This window comes from Trichomycterus rosablanca, chromosome 1, assembly GCF_030014385.1.
Source record: "Trichomycterus rosablanca isolate fTriRos1 chromosome 1, fTriRos1.hap1, whole genome shotgun sequence".
Lineage (NCBI taxonomy): Eukaryota > Metazoa > Chordata > Actinopteri > Siluriformes > Trichomycteridae > Trichomycterus > Trichomycterus rosablanca.
In genome coordinates, this window is record NC_085988.1 from 67041955 (window position 1) to 67065412 (window position 23458).

Consider the following 23458-nt stretch of genomic DNA (forward strand, 5'->3'; position numbering starts at 1 on the left):
CCACGAGTCGTAGTTTAGACTTCCCTGCTGTAGAAGGATGCACATGGTCAGCAACAATGCTTATGCTTAGGTAGGCAGGCTATGGCTTTTAGCCAGTGCTAAGCTAGTATTAGCCGACAAAAGTGTGCATCAGCAAGAGAGGATATTATACATAGTATACATAAATAAATATAAGTATAAATAAAGATATTATCAAACATTTTTTTTATTTTTCACCCCAGTCTAGTCGTATCTAATTACCCAGTAGTATTAGGCTTCCTTTCTACTGATGTTGACCTCCACTCTGAATGAGGAGAGCCATGACTAACACACGCCCCCTCCGACACATGTGCAGTACCCACTGCATTTTTTTTACCTGTACGAGGCGAGTTCATATGTGGATCAGCTTTGTGAGACACATCCTGATCCCCATTGTCCCCCTTCTCTGTGCAGGCGCCATCAATCAGCCAGCAGAGGTCGTAACTGCATGAGTTATGAGGAATCCCTTCTGGCACCCACCTAAAACAACAGCCAATTGTTGTTTGTGTAGGCGCCCAGCCTGCTGGTAGCGGAGCTTGAGTTGTCAGCTCTGGTGTGCTAGTATGTTTTACTGCAGTGCCACCTGAATGCCATACTAACAACATTTCATTAGTGCTGTCTAAGTAGTAGCTTGCAGTACAGCTTGGCAGTTTAAATCCAGGATGTCATATTTGCCATTATTTTTAAATAAAAATTGTAGTTTAAATGTGTTATCCTTTATGGTGTATGGGATGCGTAGTGATATATTACTCTAGCCCATCACCTCTGAGATACGTATGTGTTCAAGTCTACAAACTTGATTGACTATCTGAGGGATTGGCACCCTATTCAGGGTATTCCTGCCTTGTGCCCTGTGTTACCCTGTAGAACCAGACCTGCCAGGATAAAGCGATCGATAAAAAAACAACTTGTGTACATAAGTAATTGCTGTTATGGTGCAAATTGTGCATCAGATTAGTACACTTTCTTCAGAAATCACCTATGCTTCTTTCGCATGAATGTAATCACTGTTACGTTTGAGAAATCATACTGCTCTACGATACAGTCCATTAATTAAGCATATTAATCTTTATTTCTGTTTTTCTGTACAGGAGGAGCTGATGATAACTTGATTGAAGGAGGTGAAACTAAGTTCTTGTGTAAGCCAGGAGCCAGGAACATCACAGTCATCTTTCAGCCTCTGCTCAGGTAGGCTTTCAAAAACTCACCTCTCTACTTCTTGAGATGGTTTTACACCACTGACTCGGTACATGTAGTATGTAAGCTAACAATGGCAGATTCATCCTTTCATTACTTTGCCTCTAGTCTGTGATTTCTATGTGGCACCCCTGATTTTGAATTCTGTTGACGGCATTGCTTGGAGATGCTTCCCTCCACATTCACATCCAATTTCCCTGAGCATCTGGTCTGTCCCACTAATGCCCTCTCATGTTACTGTGGTATTACGAAGATCTAATCAAGCCCTGGTCAGCTTCCCCAGAATTTGACTGTAGTGCAATTCTAACTCTCACATTACATTTGAGCTGTGCTTTATTTTTTCATTTTCCTATTTATGTGAGCATTGCCAGTCTGCCGGGAATCCTTGTGTCTAATGGGCTGAGCGTTACACAGAGAGGGATTGTTGTAGAAACACACAAAGATTGTCATAAATAAGCCAAGATAAAGAAGGAAAGTAATACAGTTGTGCTGGGATCAGATCTACAATCTTGTGCAGATGTTTGGACACCTAGGACTCGTTTTTAAAGATCCTACTTGCCCCTTGCTAGGTAGAAATTTAACATCATTTAAGCCCTACTCTCTTGCTACTATTATGATAACCTTACACAAGTTTTTGGTTAATTTGCAGTCTGATTAATAATAATAAGTCATATCCAACAGCTTTTAAAAGCGCAATTTTTACCACTATGCTTCTTTGAAAGACCTACATTGGTACCTGTGTTTTGCTAAATAAAAAAAGCAAATGTGAAATATAACTGAGAAACTAAAGGCAGCTTACCGTTTGTTTAGTTTGTTTGTTTGCTCCCTGAGCAGTGAGATTCTGGTACATTATCTCCACCTGATATAGCCTGTGTGTTTATTATAACATTTTAGCTTATAGCATATTAGTGTTATTAAAGGTGTGAAGTGTGGGAGGTTCTATTTAGATCAGGGAACACTCAGATCTGTTACTGGTAGTTACAGTTTCACTTTAAGTCATTTTGATTTATAAGTAGTTAAATAGAAACGCTCTGTATTTGGATAGCCCAGGATAACTGTGTGAATTATTCATCATCTCATTTCCATTAGCCATGCTGGTCAGGGTTGCAATGGGAATCAAGTTCAATACAGAAATACACCTAGACATCACACACAAACCCACTCACCCAATCACTCACTCACTCACTCACTCACTCACTCACTCACTCACCCACCCACTCACTCACACACCAACTCACTCACTCACTCACTCACTCATCCACTCACCCACCCACTCACTCACTCACCCTCTCACTCACTCACACACACCCATTTGTTCACTCACTCACTCACTCACTCAAAGCAACCAACTACCCACTCACTCACTCACCCACCCATCTTCTCACTCACTCACCCACCCACTCACTCACACACCAACTCACTCACTCACTCACTCACTCATCCACTCACCCACCCACTCACTCACTCACCCTCTCACTCACTCACACACACCCATTTGTTCACTCACTCACTCACTCACTCAAAGCAACCAACTACCCACTCACTCACTCACCCACCCATCTTCTCACTCACTCACCCACCCACTCACTCACACACCAACTCACTCACTCACTCACTCACTCATCCACTCACCCACCCACTCACTCACTCACCCTCTCACTCACTCACACACACCCATTTGTTCACTCACTCACTCACTCACTCAAAGCAACCAACTACCCACTCACTCACTCACCCACCCATCTTCTCACTCACTTACCCACTCACTTACTCATTCACTTACTCACCCACTCATTCACCCACTCACTCACTCAAAGCCACCAACCACCCACTCACTCACTCATTCTCCAAAGGTAAGAATGAATAATTGTAGCAGTATTTATAAATCCAGTGGTAGGCTAGTGAGAGAACCTTGGGCGACCAATTGGAAGCTTGTAGGTTTAAATTTTGGTCCTGCCATTCAGCCACTATTGGGCCCTTAAGCAAGACCCTTAACCCCGTTTAGCTCCAGCGGCTTCCAGACAAGCTGAAATAAGCAAATAGAGAGTTTCATTGTACTATACATTTGTATATGTTTATTTGACAAACAAATGCTTTCCATGTGCCCTAGATTACTGTTAGAAACAGAAACATCACTCACTCACTTACCCACTCACTCCCTAGCTATCGCACCATTCTACCTTCTCCAAGGGTAGGGAATGAGCCCGGGTTTCCAGGACCTATTTTTCTGTGCCCCCTACCAGTCTACCAGTTCCATCACAGTGCCACTCATATCACTCTGAGTAATAAACAACAGCAGTAATGTGACCAGAAGTCCAGGAGAGCTTATTTGGCTTTACTGTCAGTTTGAAATTGAGACCATTACTCACTCCTTTCCTGACCAAAGCTACACTATTCCGTTTTGAACGTTTGAACAGAAATAGCGCCGCGGGATAATCTGCTAGCACACCAGTGCTGGCTGCCCTCTAGCAGGCATAATTGGCTAATGCCTGCAGCAGACAAAATTTGCTTCCAGTCTGGTGGGTGGGAAAGACCGGACTAAGGCGGTTATCAAAGCTGTGTTGGGACCTTGGTTGCCCAACACCAAGGTCACTGTACAGAAAGTGGAGGAGCGCAGAGATTGGGGTGCGTGGCAAATCCACTGAAGTATGGGTGAATAAAGAAGGGATTGTCGACATGTTGGAGGGAGTTCGTGTCAGGCGAATATACACCCTCCCTGGACGCCGTCCCCAGCAGCAGTCTGGTTATGCTAAATTGTATACAAAAATGAATAGAGCACTTAAGAAACTTTCTGTGCTCAGATCTGCAAGGTGCTGACCACAGTCGTGGAAACAGCTAATGCTTTAACACTGCGCACAAGCTGGATACCAGTAGAAGCACTAAAAAAGGTCGTGTTGTGAGGACTCAAAGCCACATGCAGCTGATCTTTCCTCTTTGCCATCAGCAGCACTAGCAGAGCTTGCAGTCCTGATGATCCTACACAGATCAGTACAAACACACAAACAGAGCGAGCAGATGCTGCGTCCAACTTATCACACACACACACACACACACACGAATCGGGTTTAAAAGATAAATGCCTGATGGGGGACATGTCAGCAAGATCTACAGCTTAAGTCTGGGCTTGTCAGAGCTTCAGGACAACCAGAGGAACAGCAAGATACCAGCTAAAAAATAAAACCACTGATGCACTAAAAATGGAATGTAAACACATTTACCAACAGCTAATATATCATCTCGGTTTTTTGGTCCGGTTGCAGGACACATGAGTGGACATTGGAGATGGGCATTAAATTTCCACAGACCCAAGTTGCTATCCTGGTCTACAGCAAACGCTCTTTAATGATTGTAACAGTATGTATTAAGCCAGTGGTAGGCTAGTGAGTAGAACAGGCTATGCCATACAGCCACTGTTGGGCTCTTAAACAAGGCCCTTAACCCTCGCACTTTTCCACCAAAAGAACCATGGTTCTTGAACTGGTTCTGTTCAAGTTTCTTCGAACCTTGGTGTTTTGTAGAGAACCGAACTGCATTTTCACCAGTTTTTGGGAACCAAGCCTGCGTCATCAATGGTGGGCGTTACACAAAGAGTCGTAATATCATGACGGAGTGTGTAGATTATGTGTTAGCATTTGTGCTGTTGTTACAGATGTTCGTTTTTATGTAAAAAGCATCCATCAGCTGTTGATGATAAGAAGACGTAGACGTGTTTGTTGCAGTTATTGTTTTATTTAGTTCACTGATGTGAGAAGCGTTTTGCGCTTCGCTTTCACCGCGACTCTCTGCGTAAATAGCCGTTTTGCTCGGCGCTCGGCTTGAGCGATAAAACATCATTAAAGTTCCACGACACGAACAAACATTAGTGTAAAATAACCATCAAATCCACTCTAAAAACTCCACGTGTCTGTGTTTAACTGGATTTACTTCACGTGTGGTGTTTATGCAGCTCGGGGTTCTGAATCCACAAAAAGCTTCACCTAAATAAAGCGTAACGTGGCTGAATATACTAGAAGTACCACACAAACACTCAATTTCTCTCCGTTATTACTGGTTAAAAGTGCTCTGTGCTGCCCAAATTCATCGCTCATTGTTTTAGTACAAGAAGCCACGTTACGCTTTATTTAAGTGTATATACTGTCCGGGTCACTTTTACCACGTCATATCACACAGTTCATCGCTTTAAAAATATCAGTGAATATCAGCGGCAAACTGGTTCAAAATGTGTCAACATGAAAGTGGTTTAAATTCTATAAAATGTTATAATGTCTCATGTGAAAACGTCCACTCCAAACCTCTACACTGTGACACGCCCACAGATGGACGTCACGGTTCGCGCTGAAAAACCAAATATTCTGTGGTGCCAGATTAGAACGCAAGTTCGCTGTCTGGAACCTCTTTTTTCGGTGGAAACACGCGGAACCGCTTCAAAATCAAGTTCGGGAACCGGAACGGAACCAGAACTGCATTGGTGGAAAAGGGGTATCAGCTCCAGGGGCTTCCAGACAAGCTCAAATAAGCAAATAAAGAGTTCCATCGTACTATACATGTGTATGTGTTTATATGTTTATCACAAACAGAAACATCACTCACCCACTCACTCACTCACACCTATGGAATTAATAGCTGTCGCACCATTCTACCAGCTCCATCACAATGCCGCTCATATAAGTAAATAAGAGCTTCATTGTACTATACATGTGCTTATTTGACAAATAAAGGCATTCCACCTGCCCTAGATTACTTTTAACATCACCAGGAAAGTGTTTGCACCATAGGGTGCATCTGATCCTGTAAAATGTGTTGATTGGATGCTTTGATGGAGCAGTGGTCTAATGCATTTGAATCGTGGCTGTGCCACCAACCTGGACAAAGACTCCTGCAATCACAATTGGCCGTGTCTGTGGGTAAAGGGTCGGACTGGGGTTACTCTTGCCTGGGGTTTCATAGTGCCAGCCTGTCTCTGACTAAAGCGCTGGATTTGTGTGATTCTCCATACATGATAAAGCTCTGTGTGAACCCGGACTTCTGGTTGGTGAATAACAAGATGAATATTACTGAGTGCATCAGTCTGTGGCTAGAGTGGGGTTGTGCAAGAGGATTGTGATAGATACTGGGAATTGGAAATGACTAAACTGGGAGATAGAGAGGGGGAAAAATCTTTGGATCTACTGTAATATTTTCTACCAAGTGACTGCTAATGCACTTGTGGGTTGAAGGAATCATTTGGCTTCTTCCAAACACAGTTCTACTGATGTAGGCAGTAAGGTAATTTTTACTTTGCACAGATGCCCCTTTCCGCTAACCAGGGTCCTTGCACAGCGTTTGAAGACCCCACCCACTTAGTCCGGTCATTTCCCCTACCCAGCAGACACAGTGGCCAATTTTTTGTGTCTGCTACAGGCACTGCCAATTTTGCTCGCTAGACCGGTACCCAGCCGACCGGTAACAGAGCCGAGGCTCGAACCGGGGTGTTCAGAATCTCGGCGCTTGGTGTGATAGTGGAATATCCTGCTGCGCCCAAGTCAGACATTTTTGCACATTGGGCTTTCATACCAAACGATTCTAAATCAACTCCAATCCAAACGTCTGATTGTTGTCCATACCCTGTTGGTAAGCTTTCACTTGCGACCACTGTTCCGCTTTACTGTTGCTGTTTATCTATTTTTGGGACGGCACGTTGGCTTGGTGGGTAGCACTGTCACCTCACAGCAAGAAGGTCCTGGGTTTGATTCCCAGGTGGAGCGATCTGGGTTGAAAACTTGTACTGATGAATCTTGTGTAACCAGTAACTACCTGTCCTGTCATGAATGTAAGCAAAGTGTGTAAAACATGACATTAAAATCCTAATAAATAAAATAAATAAATTAAACATTTTTAACCTCCACAGCTGGGAAATTTAACACTGATTCTCTCAAAACGTTCCATAATTTTTAAATTTTTGTGACAGCGATGCAAATTTGTCACTGAATATTCGCCCTTTTAACAGCCCTTAGTTTCTTCCTGTCCTGAAATGAACTCCATTAATTTAATGTGGTTCTTGCTTTGCCAGCCCCCTGTAAGTTTAACACATGGATTGTCATCGGCGTTAAGGGGTGGGCAGAAGGCGTGCCCGGCTATAGTCCACCGCAGATAAATGGCAAGCTTGCCACGCACATGGCTGCAGGCGTCCGGCCAAACAAACCGACGCATGAATAGACGAGCTGCTGCGCTCCACCTTCAGTGTGTCGTCCGTAATGGCCCTCATCATTCATCCCTAAGAGCTCAGGGTCTGCGCTCCTGCCCTCGGCTGTTGGCTCACCATCTGCCGGGTTCAGTGGGCTGTTGTGGCGCGTGTGCGCCAGTGTCGGTCGGGAACTCGCCTGTTTAATTTAGAATTGATACGATTCTCCATGTTAATCGATGTTTCCCCGCGGGCCGTGACAGGAGCGCACTCGCTGCTGCATCAGCGAAAGAAACGAACTATACGTTAAATCGATGGCACGTCTTAATGCAGGCGCTCGACAATTTGCTCTGCGATCCTGGCTCGATAGAATCTTTGTTGGCGGGTGATGTTTAGTAAAAGATCATGAATCGCCATGGTGAAGTTAATGTTTGCATTGTGAATTGGTTGGAGTAGGACTAGCCTAGCGTGAAGTAATCGATACTCCCTCGGTGCAACCTCACACTCTGTCTTCAGAACTTTACACTGTAATATATTGGCTCTTCCCTGGTATCTGCAGCACACTGGAAGGTGCAGAAACACTTATCGGGGTATCACGTCTCCCTGTGTATTGATTGCTTTTGCTTTATAATGGTTGTGTGTGTGTGTGTGTGTGTGTTTAAGCTCTGTAGTGAAAGTTTTTCCATAGTAGCAGAGCACTGATAGTCTTTAGTCAATTCGTTTTTCCCCTTTTAATTACAATTCTATTTTTGCACCCATGCACTTCCCTCTCAATCTAGTCATATCCAATTCCCCGATTGTATCTACCTCATCTGCTGCAGTCCCCACCCTGACCGAGGAGAGCTGTAGTCTATCAAATGCTTCGTCCAACACACCTGTGCAAACCGATGATGGCTTCATTCCACCTGCCAGAGAAAGTCACACAGAGAGCCGTGTTGCGTATGGAGTTATACAACAGTTAGTTCCGACCTTACAATCTGATTGGTTGAGAAGCGTTCTAACCGTGCTGATATTCGTGATAACTTTTCACACCACAACTGTATTACTCCGCTGACGCGTTGCCAGTAACGACAAGCTTCATGCACACAAACGCACACGCAGGCAACACAGACTTTTTTTTTCCGATCGCGTTTTAAATCCGTTATCTGATATACAGTACAATCTAGCGCACTGTGTAGGGAACATAAATCAATTGTCTAATATATTGTCTTGTGCACCATGTAGTGAACATGAATGCGTTATCTGATATACAATCTAGTGCACTGTGTAGGGAACATAACCAATTGTCTAATTCACTATCTAGTGCACTATGTAGGGAAGCTAAATCCATGATCTGATACACAATCTAGTGCACTATGTAGGGAACATTAATGTGTTTGTAACGCGAACAGTTAGCTTAATAGCCCAGTTAACAGCTCCTAAAAGTTCTGTTATCACCCATATCCTTTGGTGTGTGCAAAAGGTTTTTTATTTCTTTTTTTCCTTTGGAGGTTCTTGCCTTTTTCTTCTTGTTGTTCTTACCTCCCTGAAATTAGTTTTTGCAACTTGGGATGTCTTCTTTGTAGTGTTAAACTTTATATTCGGTGTGGAACTACTTTTTGGTGGAAGGTATTGTCAATATTAAAGCATATTTATTATGAAATTCAGGGCTTCTTTGATTTATTTTCTTTCTTTATTTTGTAAAAACTGTTGTATAAAAGCAATAGAACACTTGAGGTCGTGTGTTATCGCGAATAACACCACGGCTGTGATGATCTACGGCACTCGCCAAATCACAGCCATGATGTTATTCGCGATAACACACTCCCTCTCGTGTTCTATTGCTTAATTACACACTCTTATCTGTGATAGTCCACACCTCTCATGCAGATTCTGCACTTATAGCAGCAATGAAGAACCCCCTCGACCATTCCCTTACATCTGTGTAGGCACTTGGCTGGTCGAGAGCACCGGTAGGCTAGCGCTTTAGACCGCTGCACCACACCCTGCGCTATTGGGTGTCATTTCAAGGCTGAGTTTGTCTACTCAGTATTCAGTGCTGTGTATTGTTCTTGGATATTTATGTCTAATATATGATAAACTTTAATCTTGGCTGCATTCGAACTTCCTGCTTCTTAATCCCCTTAAGACTGAGCTTCTTTATGTGGGCACTAAAACTTCACTTTCCTTCTTCACAAACTCTCCCCTCATTGGGAATGTTTCCATCACACCTTCTAACTGGGTACGAAATCTTGGTGTTCATGTGAAATCCCTATCCAAATCAGCCTTTCTTCACCTTGGCAGTATTACTCGTCTCCGTCCCTTTCTTTCATTTGAGGTGGCGGAAACACTGATACACGCTTTTGTCACCAGTCGTCTGGACTACTGCAATTCCTCATTGTACGGACTCCCCGCCAAAACCTTCAGTTCCCTGCAAACTATACAAAATGCGGCTGCTAGGGTCCTGACATTTACCCGAAAGTTTGACCACATCACCCCTGTTCTGGAAAAACGACATTGGCTGCCAATTTCCATGCGTATTAAATTTAAAATTCTGGTCCTCACTTTTAAAGCACTAAATGGTCTCGCCCCTGCCTGTCTTACTAAACTTCTCACACGTCGCACACCATCACGTAGACTAAGGTCGTCAGACACAAATCAGCTTTCTGTTCCTAGATTTCGGATGTCCACTATGGGCGGCAGATCCTTCAGCGTTGCCGCCCCAACACTCTGGAACTCTCTGCCCCCGACTCTTCGCTCTATCTCTTCTCTTTCCGTTTTTAAGGTGTCTCTAAAGACCCATCTCTTCTCACAACATTTTCATTCTACTTCTTGAACCTATATTTCTAACCTATCCTCACACACTTATGTTTGTTTTTGTTTTGTTTCTACTCTCTATTACTGTACAGCGACCTTGAGCTTGGTTAAAGGCGCTATATAAGTTGAACTTATTATTATTGTTATAAAGTAGCTTTCCAGCTACAGATCAGTGAATTAAAGAATAAAATCATACTACAAATGTTCTAAAATCAATATATAAAATGTACTAATATGAAACAAAAATGCTTTTATTTGTCATATTCACATGTACACATGAACACTACAATAAATGTTTAAATTTTTTGCATATCCCAGCTCGTTTGGAAGCTAAGATCAGGTCATAGGCACCCCTGGACCAGAGAGGGTTAAGGGCCTTACTCAACATTGGCTGAATGGCAGAGCTGGGATTTGAACTCTCAACCTTTTGATTGACAGCTCATATCTCTACCCACTAGGCTACACTGTAGTAATCTGTATACCGTACACTTTTACCCACCAGTTCCTACCACATTTTGTTATGTATTCATACCCATATAATTGCACAATTAGCTTTAGTCCCATGCAACATTGCCTTGCCAAATTCAATCAGCAGGCAAAACCTGTGGATTAGCGGCACATATAAATATAATATAAATATAAATCTCATTTTAAGTTCTGTCAACATAGTACAATTTGTCTACAGAACATATAAAAATAAAGTGATTTAGAAACATGTGGAGAAGGATACAAGAAGACGTCAAATGCATTAAACGGTACTCAAACATACGTTTAAGCTGAGTTATGTTCATCATTAAGCAATGCAAAAAATGTGAAACTACAGCCACGCTGTCTAGGTCAAGGAGCAACTCTTTTAACAAACTATAAAAAGTCTGTTCTGGACGAATTGCACTTCAGACTTTGTGCTTGCAGTTGATCATGTTTCAAGAGCCGGTATGAAAAGATTACGAGGAACAAGCCATTACACAGCAAAATGGACCAAAATTGGTCAATCTTGTGCACAATTGATTGACATTTATTCGCCGGCATTAATAGCTGCCAGAGATGTCTCCACTGAGAGAATACTTACACATTGTTGACATTTTAGTGTCTAGTTTGGAAAATACTTTTTTACTCCTCAAATGAGGTGTTATAATAATAATGATGGTGATTATTGTTGTTGGGACTAAATAATTATTTGCATTTTATTTATTTCCTCAGTGTTTAATCACTGTGTGTGTGTGTGTGTGTGTGTGTAAGAGAGAGAGAGAGAGTATCATTTGTGTCTGAAATCCTACCTACTGACACACACCTGCTATAGTGTGCTCAGCTATGGGAGCCCGAGCAGGTAGGAGGTAATTTAGTTTGACTCATGCAGACCTCCCGCTGACATTTGAGTGGTATTTAAACCCTCCTGCCCTGACTGGGCTTGGCATTTTGAAATGGGGGCGACTGTGCGGCTTGCCGTAATCTCTCTTCCTGCCGCAATTGGTGCCCGCCGGTGATTAGAGCTGGCAGAGCCGTAGTATCTAAGTGATTGCCCCCCATCCACACCCCCCGCTGGGAAACATGCGCTGGGGTCGTTGTAGTTCCTGAGTGCTTGAGGGTGGGGGTTAAAGAGGAGGGGGTGTACAGGTACTGTCTGTAGTTTTTAACAGATGATAGATCTGGCATGTTGCTGTGTTAATTAGCCTGTAGGTTTGTTTAGCCAAAGGAGAGTCTGAGGCAAAAGCGGCAAAGGGCCAAGATTTTCCCAAGATGCAATGGCCCAAACACAAGCAGAAAATGTTGATAGTCTGTCCACCGACCCCCCTCTTATTTGCCCATTCTTTGGTGGATTCGCTCATGAGGTCAGTCTTACAGACAAAGAGTCACTAACCAAGGTCCTTACACAGCGTCGAAGACCCCACCCCTTTTTTAGTCTGGTCTTTTCTCACCCAGCAGACTTACCCAACTCAGGGAGTTCAGAGTCCCAAAGCTGGTGCACTTGCGGAATATCCCGCTGCACCACCTGGGCACCTCGTCTATGTGATTTAGGAGAAAACTGGATTTGTTGGACCAATTGACGTTCTTTAATTGCTCTGATGTCTAGTTGATGCCTGCTTGCCCGTTTTAGGTGCTTTTAACAGTGGACAGGATTCTTCAACTGGACATTATGATTGGCATCCCACTAACCAGCCCTACACACAAAATGGTTTCAATGCACTGTGTGTTGACACATTCACCTCATCACCAGTATTAAAATTATTTTCCTTTGAGCCACAGTAGCTCTTCTTTTGGTTCTTACCAGACAAAACCTTCATGTTATCTGGCATTTCTGAGTCTTGGCCACCCAAAAACATCAGCGGTTTGTGGCTTTATCCTCATTGGACTATTGTCAGTGGGTCAGCGGGTAGTCTTAATTTTTCATTTGTCAGTGAGGAGTAAAAAAAAAAATCAAGTGGCCTGCACAGAGCCCTGACCTCAACCCCATTAAAAACCTTATATTAATAAATTTAAATGTCAATTGTGAGCATTCTTATCAAACATGAGTGCTTGACCTGACAAGTGCTGTTAGATAAATGTGCACAAATTTCCATAAACAGGTCCAGGTTTTTTCTGTGTGGAGCTGAATTGGAAGAACAAGTGAGGTAGATTGGAAATACAAAATTGTCCATGACTGTGTCTGAAAACTGTAACTGGCCGCTCAGGTGGCGCAGCGGTAAAATACGCTAGCACACCAGAGCTGGGATTTCGAATACATCGTATCGAATCACAGCTCTGCTATCTGGGTGGCTCGGTGGCTGCTTGAGCAACGATTGGCTGCTGTTCACAGGGTGGGACAAGCCAGACCACGGTTCATCATAACTGGTGGAATTACGACTTCTGCTGGCTGATTGATGGCGCCTGCGCAGAGTTGAGGAATAATGCTGATCAGGGTGTGGTTCTCCGTGCACAAAGCTGATCCACATATGAACTCACCTCGTTCAGGTAAAAAGATGCAGTAAGTACTGTTGGAGGGTAATTGGGTACGACTAGATTAGGGGAGAAAATTGGGGGTGTAGGGGTTGGAGAAAAACTGAAAAGAAAGACTTAAACTGATGAATTTTGTGTAAACAATAACTACCTGTTCTGTCATGAATGTAACCAAAGTGTGTAAAACATGACATTAAAATACTAATAAATAAATGCTCATGGTTTTGGAATAGGACGACTAATGCTGTTTCCAACATGTTTTTCAGATGTCCACATAATTTTGGCTACATATTATAGACGATTAGATTGATTGGGTGACATGATTGGGTGACAGTAGGTGCCGAACTGATTAGAAGTGTTTGGACAGAGCTGAAGCGACGCTGTTAGACTGATCCACAAGCGTATGTTGGAATGCACCAGCATCACAATCAGTACTTGTCTGATTGAAGACATGCTGAGTATTTGTTTAGCCTGCACTTACAGTCCAGCTGAGACCGTTTGTCACCAAGCCATAATCTTCATCTGTAATAACGGCTTTTTACAGCCCGGTTCTCTTTCTCCTTCTCTGCTCATGTGTGTTTTTCTTTGTCTTTGTCTTTTTCTTCTTTCTCATTTTCCTTTGTGTTGACTCAGATTAGCGTGAGCCATTGATCGACACTCATATTTGTTTTGAGGTGCAGCTGTTGAACAAATGCCTCCTGTGTTCACCACAGAAGAGGGATGTAAACCTAGACTTATTTGGAGTTTTACAGCGTGTAGGTCAAAAATGTAGGCGTACATGATTTTCCTCATTTAAGGTGCACTTACAAAATTGAGGGTATAATTAAAAAAAAAAATCAGTTATTATACATAAGTAAATTAAGCAAATAGTAAAATAGAACACGTAAATAAATAAATTAATTAATTAAAGAAATTATCATGTTACATATCTTTCTGGCATGTTATAGACATGCTTTCAAATAAAAACATGGCAGAATCCTTTGTCAAATAGCTAGCATCTTGTGATATAATATGCTAGCTATTCATATTAATAGTAATATTACTGTATATTGTATTAGGGAATACATGATCTGCCAGAGCAAAACTTCTACCCCTGGTTCCACCCCTCTATAGTGCTTTATATCCAAGCCAATCACGTTTAATGATACAGACCACATGTTCTGAGCCTTTTTCATATCTTGCAATCTTTTAAAAAAATATGATTTCTTTTGCTATCCAACCCAAATTAGCCTTGTTAAAAAAACAGAGATCTTTCACATCATTGTGGAAGATATTTAGTCCATATTTTGCTGCATACCAAATTACACCTCAGCTTCAGTTCACGGACAGATGATGTTACTCTAAACCAGGCTGCTAATTAAGGCAGTTGTAATAGGGCAGTTGTAGCCTAGTGGTTAAGATACTGGACTAGTAATCAGAAGGTCGCTGGTTCAAGCCTCACCACTGCCAAGTTACTGCTGTTGGGCCCTTGAGCGTCTGCTAAATCCCGAAAATGTAAATGTAATGTAAATTTACTAAGCTAATTCATTTAATAACCAAAGATGTAATTCCAAAGTGTGTTGGATTTTCGTTTTGGAGTTCCATTTGGAGTAAAAGTGTGTTTTGTTCCATTATATATGTAATCATTGCATAGGACAACAAGTAATGAAAGCAGAAAGGGGCAATACATTTTTTTCCTAATGCCATATACAGTATAAACTACATTATATGGCCACCTGACCAAATAATTGGTTCCACATCCCATTCTAAAACTACAACCATTAATTAATATGGAGTTGATTACCCCACCGCAGTCCTTTCTGAAGTGGCTTTCTGCAAGATTTTTGGACAAAAAGGCTTAGCTTGCATCTGACTTTTTAATTAATTCCAAAGATGTTCAGTTGGGTTGAGGTCAGGGGCCTCTGTGCAGGCCAATCAAGTTCCTCCACAACAAACCTGTCAAAACATATCTTTGTACACCTTGCTTTGTGCTAAGGGGCCACCAGAAAAGGGACCTATCCCAAACTTATTGTTATATACCTGAAACTCTGCAAGACAATAATTAAAAATGGCATCCACACACTTTTGGTAAGATGCTGTATATTTACATTTACAGCATTAAGCAGACTCTTTTTTTTATCCCAAGCAACTTACAGTTGGGACTGAATACAAGTCAAGCAATTCAGAGTTGTTTAGGATCCCAACAGTGGCGACTGGGAGATGGTGGGGCTTGAACAGGCAACTTTCTGATTGCTTAACTACTGAGCTACCAATGAAATTGAATGGAACACATATACCACTAACAAACTCTGTAAAATACACCGAAACATTAACATTAAACCAAGGTCACATCAAGGACACTGCATAGACCATAGAAGTTATACATACAGATGCAGGATTGGCCACAGTAGAATAACCCACCAACACATGATAAAAGGAGAACCGTCCCCAACCTGTGAAATCTGCCAAACACCTGTTACAATAAAACACATCTTAATAGAATGCCCCAAATACACCAAGGAAAGACAACAAGTCCACATGCCTAATATCATGAAAGAAATGTTTACACAATACAATACAAGAACAGTTTAACCTACCTCGCAGCCATAACAATGAAAATAAAATGGACCCACAATAAAAAGACAAGATACAATAAGCAGACTCACACACAATACTGACTGATCATGCCATAAAATGACACAAACGTGTTAAACATGGTGTTAAAGTCCAAACAAACAAACAAACTGAGCTACCAATGCCGTATACAGTCAGAAAGAGGAACCAGAGAGCGCACTTTACGGCTGAACAATTAATCATATCTGAATTGCTAGTGATTCTACCTTCTGTAATTAATTAGTCCTGAAAGGCTGCAATTAATGCATTTCATCGAGTGTTCTCCCCGCTGCATGTAGCTAAAAATAGCCAGACCCATTAAGTACGTGCACTGATGAATGGCTGGCATTTTCATCAAGTGTAATACATTGTTTCTTATTAAAATACATTATACACGGCTAATCACAGTCAATATCTGCAATCAGTGTCACCCAGAACATCATTTACCACCGGCTGTCAATATCATGCTCCTTTCATCCTGCATCATCCTGGTACAAAAAATAAATACATTTTATTGACACTGGTTCCACACTGGTTGCAATAATACTGTTATTTGTTACATGTGCAATACCAATGTATTTTTTACATTAAATTTTTAGTATATAATTTTTTAATACTTTTAGACCTTAATATTTTAAGACTTAAATGTCGTGTGTAACCATTTTAGTGTGTATAGGTTGCACAGAAATTTTTGTTGTATTTTATATAAAATGACAATAAAGGCATTCATTCATTCACACTAAATCTCAAAACCTAAACAATACACAATTAGCGAGCATTTTATTAGGAATACCTGTGTTGAACGTTCATTCATTGACCATTTTATGAGCTAAACCCTTTGTTAGATATTTTAAGTGTCCATAAACTTACAGTGGTGGACTTTGACCGGTAAGCTGAGCGTACCATTTCTATCTCACTTCCTCTAACTAAACGTTAAGCCTATTCTAGAGATATCTGTGTCTGTATAAGCTCCTGGGGTCTGTTCAAAAACCTAGTGAGCTCTCTACATAGACACATTTTACATCATCCTACTTGCACTCTCGAGAAGAAGCCTGTCCGAATTCTTAGATGCCTTTAAATGCTGCCTACTAAGGTGCCTTAATTCGAAGTGATAAACTGACTGAATAACGAGGGAGCATCAGATGCTTCCCTAGAGGTGAAGACAATCTCAGCATTCAGTGCTGCACAACTTTTCTAACAAAAAATGACAAATATGGTGGACGAATGCAGAGCAATGAACTTTCAAATTGTAGTTCTTTACTTCAAATGTAGTTCTGTTCAAATAAAGTTCTTTTCAAATGTAAATAAATTCTCATTCATTTTTAATTTGCATAAAGGTACACAAGTGCCATTTATTTGACAATTCAGGCTTGTCAGTGACAATATAACCATTTTGGGTACACTGAGGGAGATGTTAGCCGGCATGCTTTGAATGGCCTGAGGCTAACTGTGTTAGCTTAGTTAGTGAAAACTACAGTGACGTAATCTCCGTAATCACCGTCTAAGTACATTGTGTAATTAATCTGCCTTATAAGTCAATGTCTTATAAGAATCCTCTCTACTTGAGCAGCTGCCTAGGTAGGCAGTAGACAGCAAGGCAGCTCACTAGGTTTTCAAACAGAACCTTGCAGTACTCAGAATAAAGGAAGGCATCTCAAACTCTGACCTTGTTTCTTGTCTGAGTGCTTTCTCTGTCTGGGATTCACAGAGTTCTTCCTCTCTTGATCTATGTTTATAGAAGGGACGTCTGTGTACTGACTTTAGGCTGCACCTAACACTCTCCACATGGATGCACTGTGTGGGATTACTATTACCAACTGCAGTCCATCTGTTGCTCTGTACATCTAATCAACCTCCTCTACTCCAACCATTTATCGGAGGGGAGTGATGGGTGATATGTTGATGGTACTACCAGGTCTCTGGTACGAGTTTATCAGGTGCAGTCATATTGGTGGGATCTTACTGCTTGAACTTACTGGCCTTTATCAGGAAGAGTTTCCTCCCAGCACTGACACTGAGGTGTTTAAAAATCCCAACAACACTGCTGCACCTGATACACACGAAACCAAAACAACACACGCTACTGTTATTTCCATCTTAGTGTCATTTGCAATGCTGAGAATGGTCAACCGCCCAAATAACATCTGGCTACTGCGGGTCTTATTGGACAGAACTTTTTTTCAAGCAACCCACATTTTGTCCATGATTTTTTACGCGTCCCAGGCTACACAATGCATCTTACTCTCTTCATACTAGATGTAACACAAGGCCTCCATAAAGGGGGCGTTTGCGTACAAGTATTTAGTTATTGTTATTTTTTCTCTGCGACCCTTTTTTTGGCTCGTGACCCATGGGTTTGAAAAACCCTGCTATAGGGTGGGTCCTATTCCATTGATAAATGGGGCAGAGAGGGGGGGGAAAAGTGTACAGAGCAAAAGCTGCACTACAGTTAGTAACAGTATGCCCAAGTAGTGCAGCTGTATGGCAAGTGTAGCTCATAAAAAGGCCAATGAGTTCAAGACAGGTGTTTCTAATAAAGTGCTCTTGGAGTGTATGAGTTATGGTTTATTTTTTGTCGTTCTTAATCCTGCATCTGTTTTGTTATTTAAATTCACTCCTTCCATCCAGTCTGGCAAGTGCTAGAGCGAGGAGCGCATTTCCTTTCTCACTTGGACTTTTTTAATCTCACTCACGCCGTGCAGCCAAGGATTTCCTGGTAGATGCAAAAGCGCAGTCCCCACAGCACACTCAAATAAAGTCTCTGAGCCATGGCCGTAAATAGGACGCTGCATTATAGATCAGGCTGCGGCAGAGAATCTCTTTTCTCCTCCCTGTAAAGGTCAGGTAGCAGAGGTGGAGAAGCAGGCTATTTGTTTTGCACATTAGCAGCAGGCGTGCACAGTCTTCCAATAGACTAACTTTTCTCATCTCCAGTCTCCTTCTCTTTTTCTAGCACCATCTGTCCTGCTTTTATCCATCATCTCTCGTGGCTTGACGCCCTCTTTCTGTTACGTTTCATGCATCAGTGTATATCAAAGAGCTTAGAACAGTAGAACAGAACAAAAGAGTCCCTTTTCAAAAGACAGAAGTGTGATATCAGCAAGTTGCTTTAATGCCTCCCAACGTCCTAAATGCAATTATGTCGGCAGTATTGGATTCCAGATTGGATGGACAAGAAAGGGATTCAAACCCCAGTGTTTACATATTGAAGTGAAGGGTTTCTTGTTCAGTCACCTGTATTGTGTGTTCTGCATAGACGACAGCCACAGAGAGAATTGCTAGTGGTTTCTTTTTTCCTACGCCCGACCAGTTTCTTTAAAACTGGGGGAAATTGGAATATGGCAGTATCGCTGATGTTTGAGAATTTCTAATTATCTGTCAGAAATAGTTACACACTTGTATGGTTTGCCTTTCTGTAGTCAAGTTCAATAGCATTGTTCAACAGAATTCTTTCTTTGAATTTGTTGACTGAAGTGAGTCTTTATTTATATAGAATTTATACCTACAATCAGCTGTTATTGTTCGATTATAATAAAAAACATAAAGAATGTCTTTTGAGACAGAATAATGTGATAGAAAACAACAGTCTGTGTTAGTAACACCCAGTTGTGAAAAAAATGCTTCATATATTCTGTGTATTAATAAATACAGTATCCATATACAGTATTCCATTCATATTGTCCAGAATAAAATGCATTTAAAGAACAGACATTTGAAATTCTTTATTGGTCTAATATGCTAGATCACCACTGCAGAGTTTTCAAGCTCTCGAGTTTGAAGCTGTCCTGGCCGGGCACCCTACAGACACAAATGTCCCTTTCTAAGAGATGGAATGTCTTCTTACTGCACCTTTGATAGATGGATGGATGGATGGATGGATGGATGGATGGTAGACAGACAGACAGACAGACAGACAGACAGACAGACAGATTAGCATATGAATGGGAATAGTAGGTATGTATAATAATATGTTAAATAAGTAAACTATACATAGGTATATGGGTATATAATTATGCAGATATAGAGTTGATGGAGGGTTGTTCACATGGCGCTTGGTGTGACTCTTAATATGCAGTATGTATCTCTGAAGATAAAAAAATACATTAATTAAAAATAAATAAAATAGCCTATTGCTTTCCCCGACCAGACTGGAGGCGGTTGCAATAGGAAACTGGAACTGAGAGATTAAGAAGAGAAGGGAAGGGAACAGAAACAAAACAGTAAACATTGACATTTGTGACATGTTTATCCAAATCAACCCACACTTATGACTGAATACAATTCGAGCAATTAAGGTTTTTGCTCCGGGACCCAACAAGGCCAACTTAGTGTAGTGGGGCTTGAACCAACAACCTGATTAGTAGTCTAGGACCTTAAACACTGAGCTACCACTGCCCTAAAATCAACTATATGATAAAATCAGATGTGTTCGGAGTTTTCTTTCTACCCCATTGCTGTGGATTTTTAGCTTGATGGCTGGTCTGTCAGTTGGCTGGTCATTGCCAAATGTATTGCTTTGATCACTGGGGCACACTCTTGCAGGAACAGAATAGAGCCTTTCCCAAACTGTTGCCACAAAGCTTAATAGCATATCATTTACTGTACACTCATTAGCAATATGTAACGGCTGATACAAACCTGTACATGGTAATAAAGACAGTTTCCATTTACTTTTGGCTGTGAGATGTAGCTACTAAAACTGTAAAAGCAATCCTAAATCTGGACACAGTGCTGGTCTTCTGCAGAGCAACAGGGAAAGTTTGTAAAGCCTTACAGCTTGTTCATCCTGATGCATTACTGAACAGGGGATTGTGTTGCTAAAGGCAGGAAGAATGTATGTAGGAATTTGAGAGTAGAGAACGCAACGTTGAATAGAAGAATAAATGACCACAAAGCGGCAGCTAAAGATAGAAATGACCCTTCACAGCTTCCCCTCTCTTGTCCTAGATCTCTGATTTGTCAGGAATTTTCACACGTCTGCTATGCTCACCTGTGAAAATGGTATGAGACCCAATGGTCAACCCCATCAGTCAATCCCAGTGTGTGCTATCTTACAGGTATGCACACATGCTCGATTTGAGAAGGGTAATAGGATTTGTCTGGATACGACTGCAGGCAGCTCATGAATCTTCATTTGTGCATTATGAAAAATATAACTGTCCAGTGCTCCTTTAATCCAATGGTAGGCAACCCTAACAGCTTCAAAGATTATGCACATGCTATGTGGACTCCAGAGCATAAGCTTTTTGGACATATCAAACCAAGTTGCTCTCACTTTGTGGCTACCATAATGCCAGGTAGTTAGGTAGGTAGGTAGGTAGGTAGGTAGGTAGGTAGGTGGGTGGGTGGGTGGGAGGGAGGGAGGGAGGGTGGATGGATGGATGAATAAGATAGATGGTAGATAGGTAGGTAGGTAGGTAGGTAGGTAGGTAGGTAGGTAGGCAGGTGGATAGATAGATAGATAGATAGATAGATAGATAGATGGATGGATGGATGGATGGATGGATGGGTGGATGGGTGGGTGGGTGGGTGGGTGGGTGGATGGATAAGATAGATGGTAGGTAGGTAGGTAGACAGATAGACAGATAGAGAGATAGATAGATAGATAGATAGATAGATAGATAGATAGATAGATAGATAGATAGATAGATAGATAGAACACTGTTGGAGCTGCTGGAGAGGCTGTCCCTTGCGACGGCGCCCAAGAATCATCTCAAAGGTGAGGCTTAAAGCTTTTAGCCCTCAGCCTTTCAGATCAATAGACCACTACCCTAACCACTGAGCCAATACTGCCCTACGTTAAGTCATTATTAAGTATGTTTAATCATTTATGAATGCTGTTCGAACAAAAATGCAGTGGTAATCCACACTGTCAGGTTGCACGTATTCTGGCAAGTAAAGTGAACAAAGAGCCAATAGTAGTTGCCCCAAAAGCTTGATGATGGCTGTACAGATGGCCATGGATGTGGAAATCAACTCAGGCAATAGAATAGAAAGCCTTTCTGTCATATATACAGTGGGGGAAATAAGTAGTTGATCCCCTGCTGATTTTGTAAGTTTACCCCCTTACAAAGACTTGAACAGTCTGTAATTTTTATGGAAGGTTTATTTTAACAGAGAGAGACAGAATATCAACAAAAAAATCCAGAAAAAAAACATTAAATAAAAGTTATAAATTAATTTGTATTTAATTAAGGGAAATAAGTATTTGATCCCCTACCAACCAGCAAGAATTCTGACCCCCACAGACCGGTTATGTGCCCATGAGGCACACAAATTACTCCTGTCCCTGTATAAAAGACTCCTTTCACAGAATCAGTTTCTTCCGTTCAAATCTCTTGACTACCATGGGCAAGACCAAAGAGCTATCAAAGGACGTCAGGGACAAGATTGTAGACCTGCACAAGGCTGGAATGGGCTACAAGACCATCAGCAAGAAGCTTGGTGAGAAAGAGACCACTGTTGGTGCGATCATTCGAAAATGGAAGAAATACAAGATCACAGTCAATCACCCTCACTCTGGAGCTCCATGCAAGATCTCACCTCGAGGGGTAAGAATGATTCTGAGAAAGGTGAGGTCAGTCCAGAATTACACGGGAGGAGCTTGTCAATTATCTCAATTCTGTGACAGGAGTCTTTTATACAGGGACAGGACTAATTTGTGTGCCTCATGGGCACATAACCGGTCTGTGGGGGTCAGAATTCTTGCTGGTTGGTAGGGGATCAAATACTTATTTCCCTTAATTAAATACAAATTAATTTATAACTTTTATTTAATGTTTTTTTTCTGGATTTTTTGTTGATATTCTGTCTCTCTCTGTTAAAATAAACCTTCCATAAAAATTATAGACTGTTCAAGTCTTTGTAAGGGGGTAAACTTACAAAATCAGCAGGGGATCAAATCCTTATTTCCCCCACTGTACATACACAGATGTACAGTACAATGAAATTTTTTTTCTGCATATCCCAGCTTTTGGAAGCTGTGGTCAGAGCACAGGGGCAGACTCTGAAGCCATAAGGATTAAGGGCATTGCTCAAGACCTTTCAATTGATAGCCCAGAGCTCTACACACTGAGCTACCATTGACCCCAACTAGATAGGTCAGCAAAACATTTGGTGTGCTACATGGGCAAAACTTTGTGGACAGCCATCTTAAAGAGTGAGGTTGTGTACTTTAGCTGTAAACTCTATATTAATACCTAAAGATTTGGAATGATCAGGTATCCACTTTCGATCATGTGATCACTGTTGATAATGCCATTGTACATGCTTAGCATATACACCGATAAGGCATAACATTATGACCATCTTCTTGTTTATACACTCAATGTCCATTTTATCAGCTCCATTTGCCATATAGAAGCACTTTGTAGTTCTACAATTACTGACTGTAGTCCATCTGTTTCTTTACATACTTTTTTAGCCTGCTTTCACCCTGTTCTTCAATGGTCAGGACCATTACAGAGTAGGTATTATTTGGGTGGTGGATCATTCTCAGCACAGCACAGTGTGTTGTGCTAGTATGAGTGGATCAGACACAGCAGTGCTGATGGAGTTTTTAAACACCTCACTGTCACTGCTGGACTGAGAATAGTCCACCAACCAAAAATATCCAGCCAACAGTGCCCCGTGGGCAGCGTCTTGTGACCACTGATGAAGGACTAGAAGATGACCAACTCAAACAGCAGCAATAGATGAGCGATCGTCTCTGACTTTACATCTACAATGTGGACCAACTAGGTAGGAGTGGACAGTGAGTGG

General features: G+C 41.6%; 1 protein-coding gene across 2 annotated transcripts in view; it reads left to right on the forward strand.

Annotated features, from left to right (window-relative positions):
- exoc4 (exocyst complex component 4) overlaps positions 1 to 23458 on the forward strand; it is a 292052-nt gene that overhangs the window by 116631 nt on the left and 151963 nt on the right. For both annotated transcript variants that reach the window (XR_010012418.1, XM_062995374.1), the window contains exon 10: positions 1110 to 1206. Coding sequence is in view for 1 of the 2 variants with exons in the window: in XM_062995374.1 (XP_062851444.1) it covers positions 1110 to 1206 (97 nt within the window). In the remaining variant the exon portion in view is untranslated. The remainder of the gene's footprint in view (positions 1 to 1109; positions 1207 to 23458) is intronic.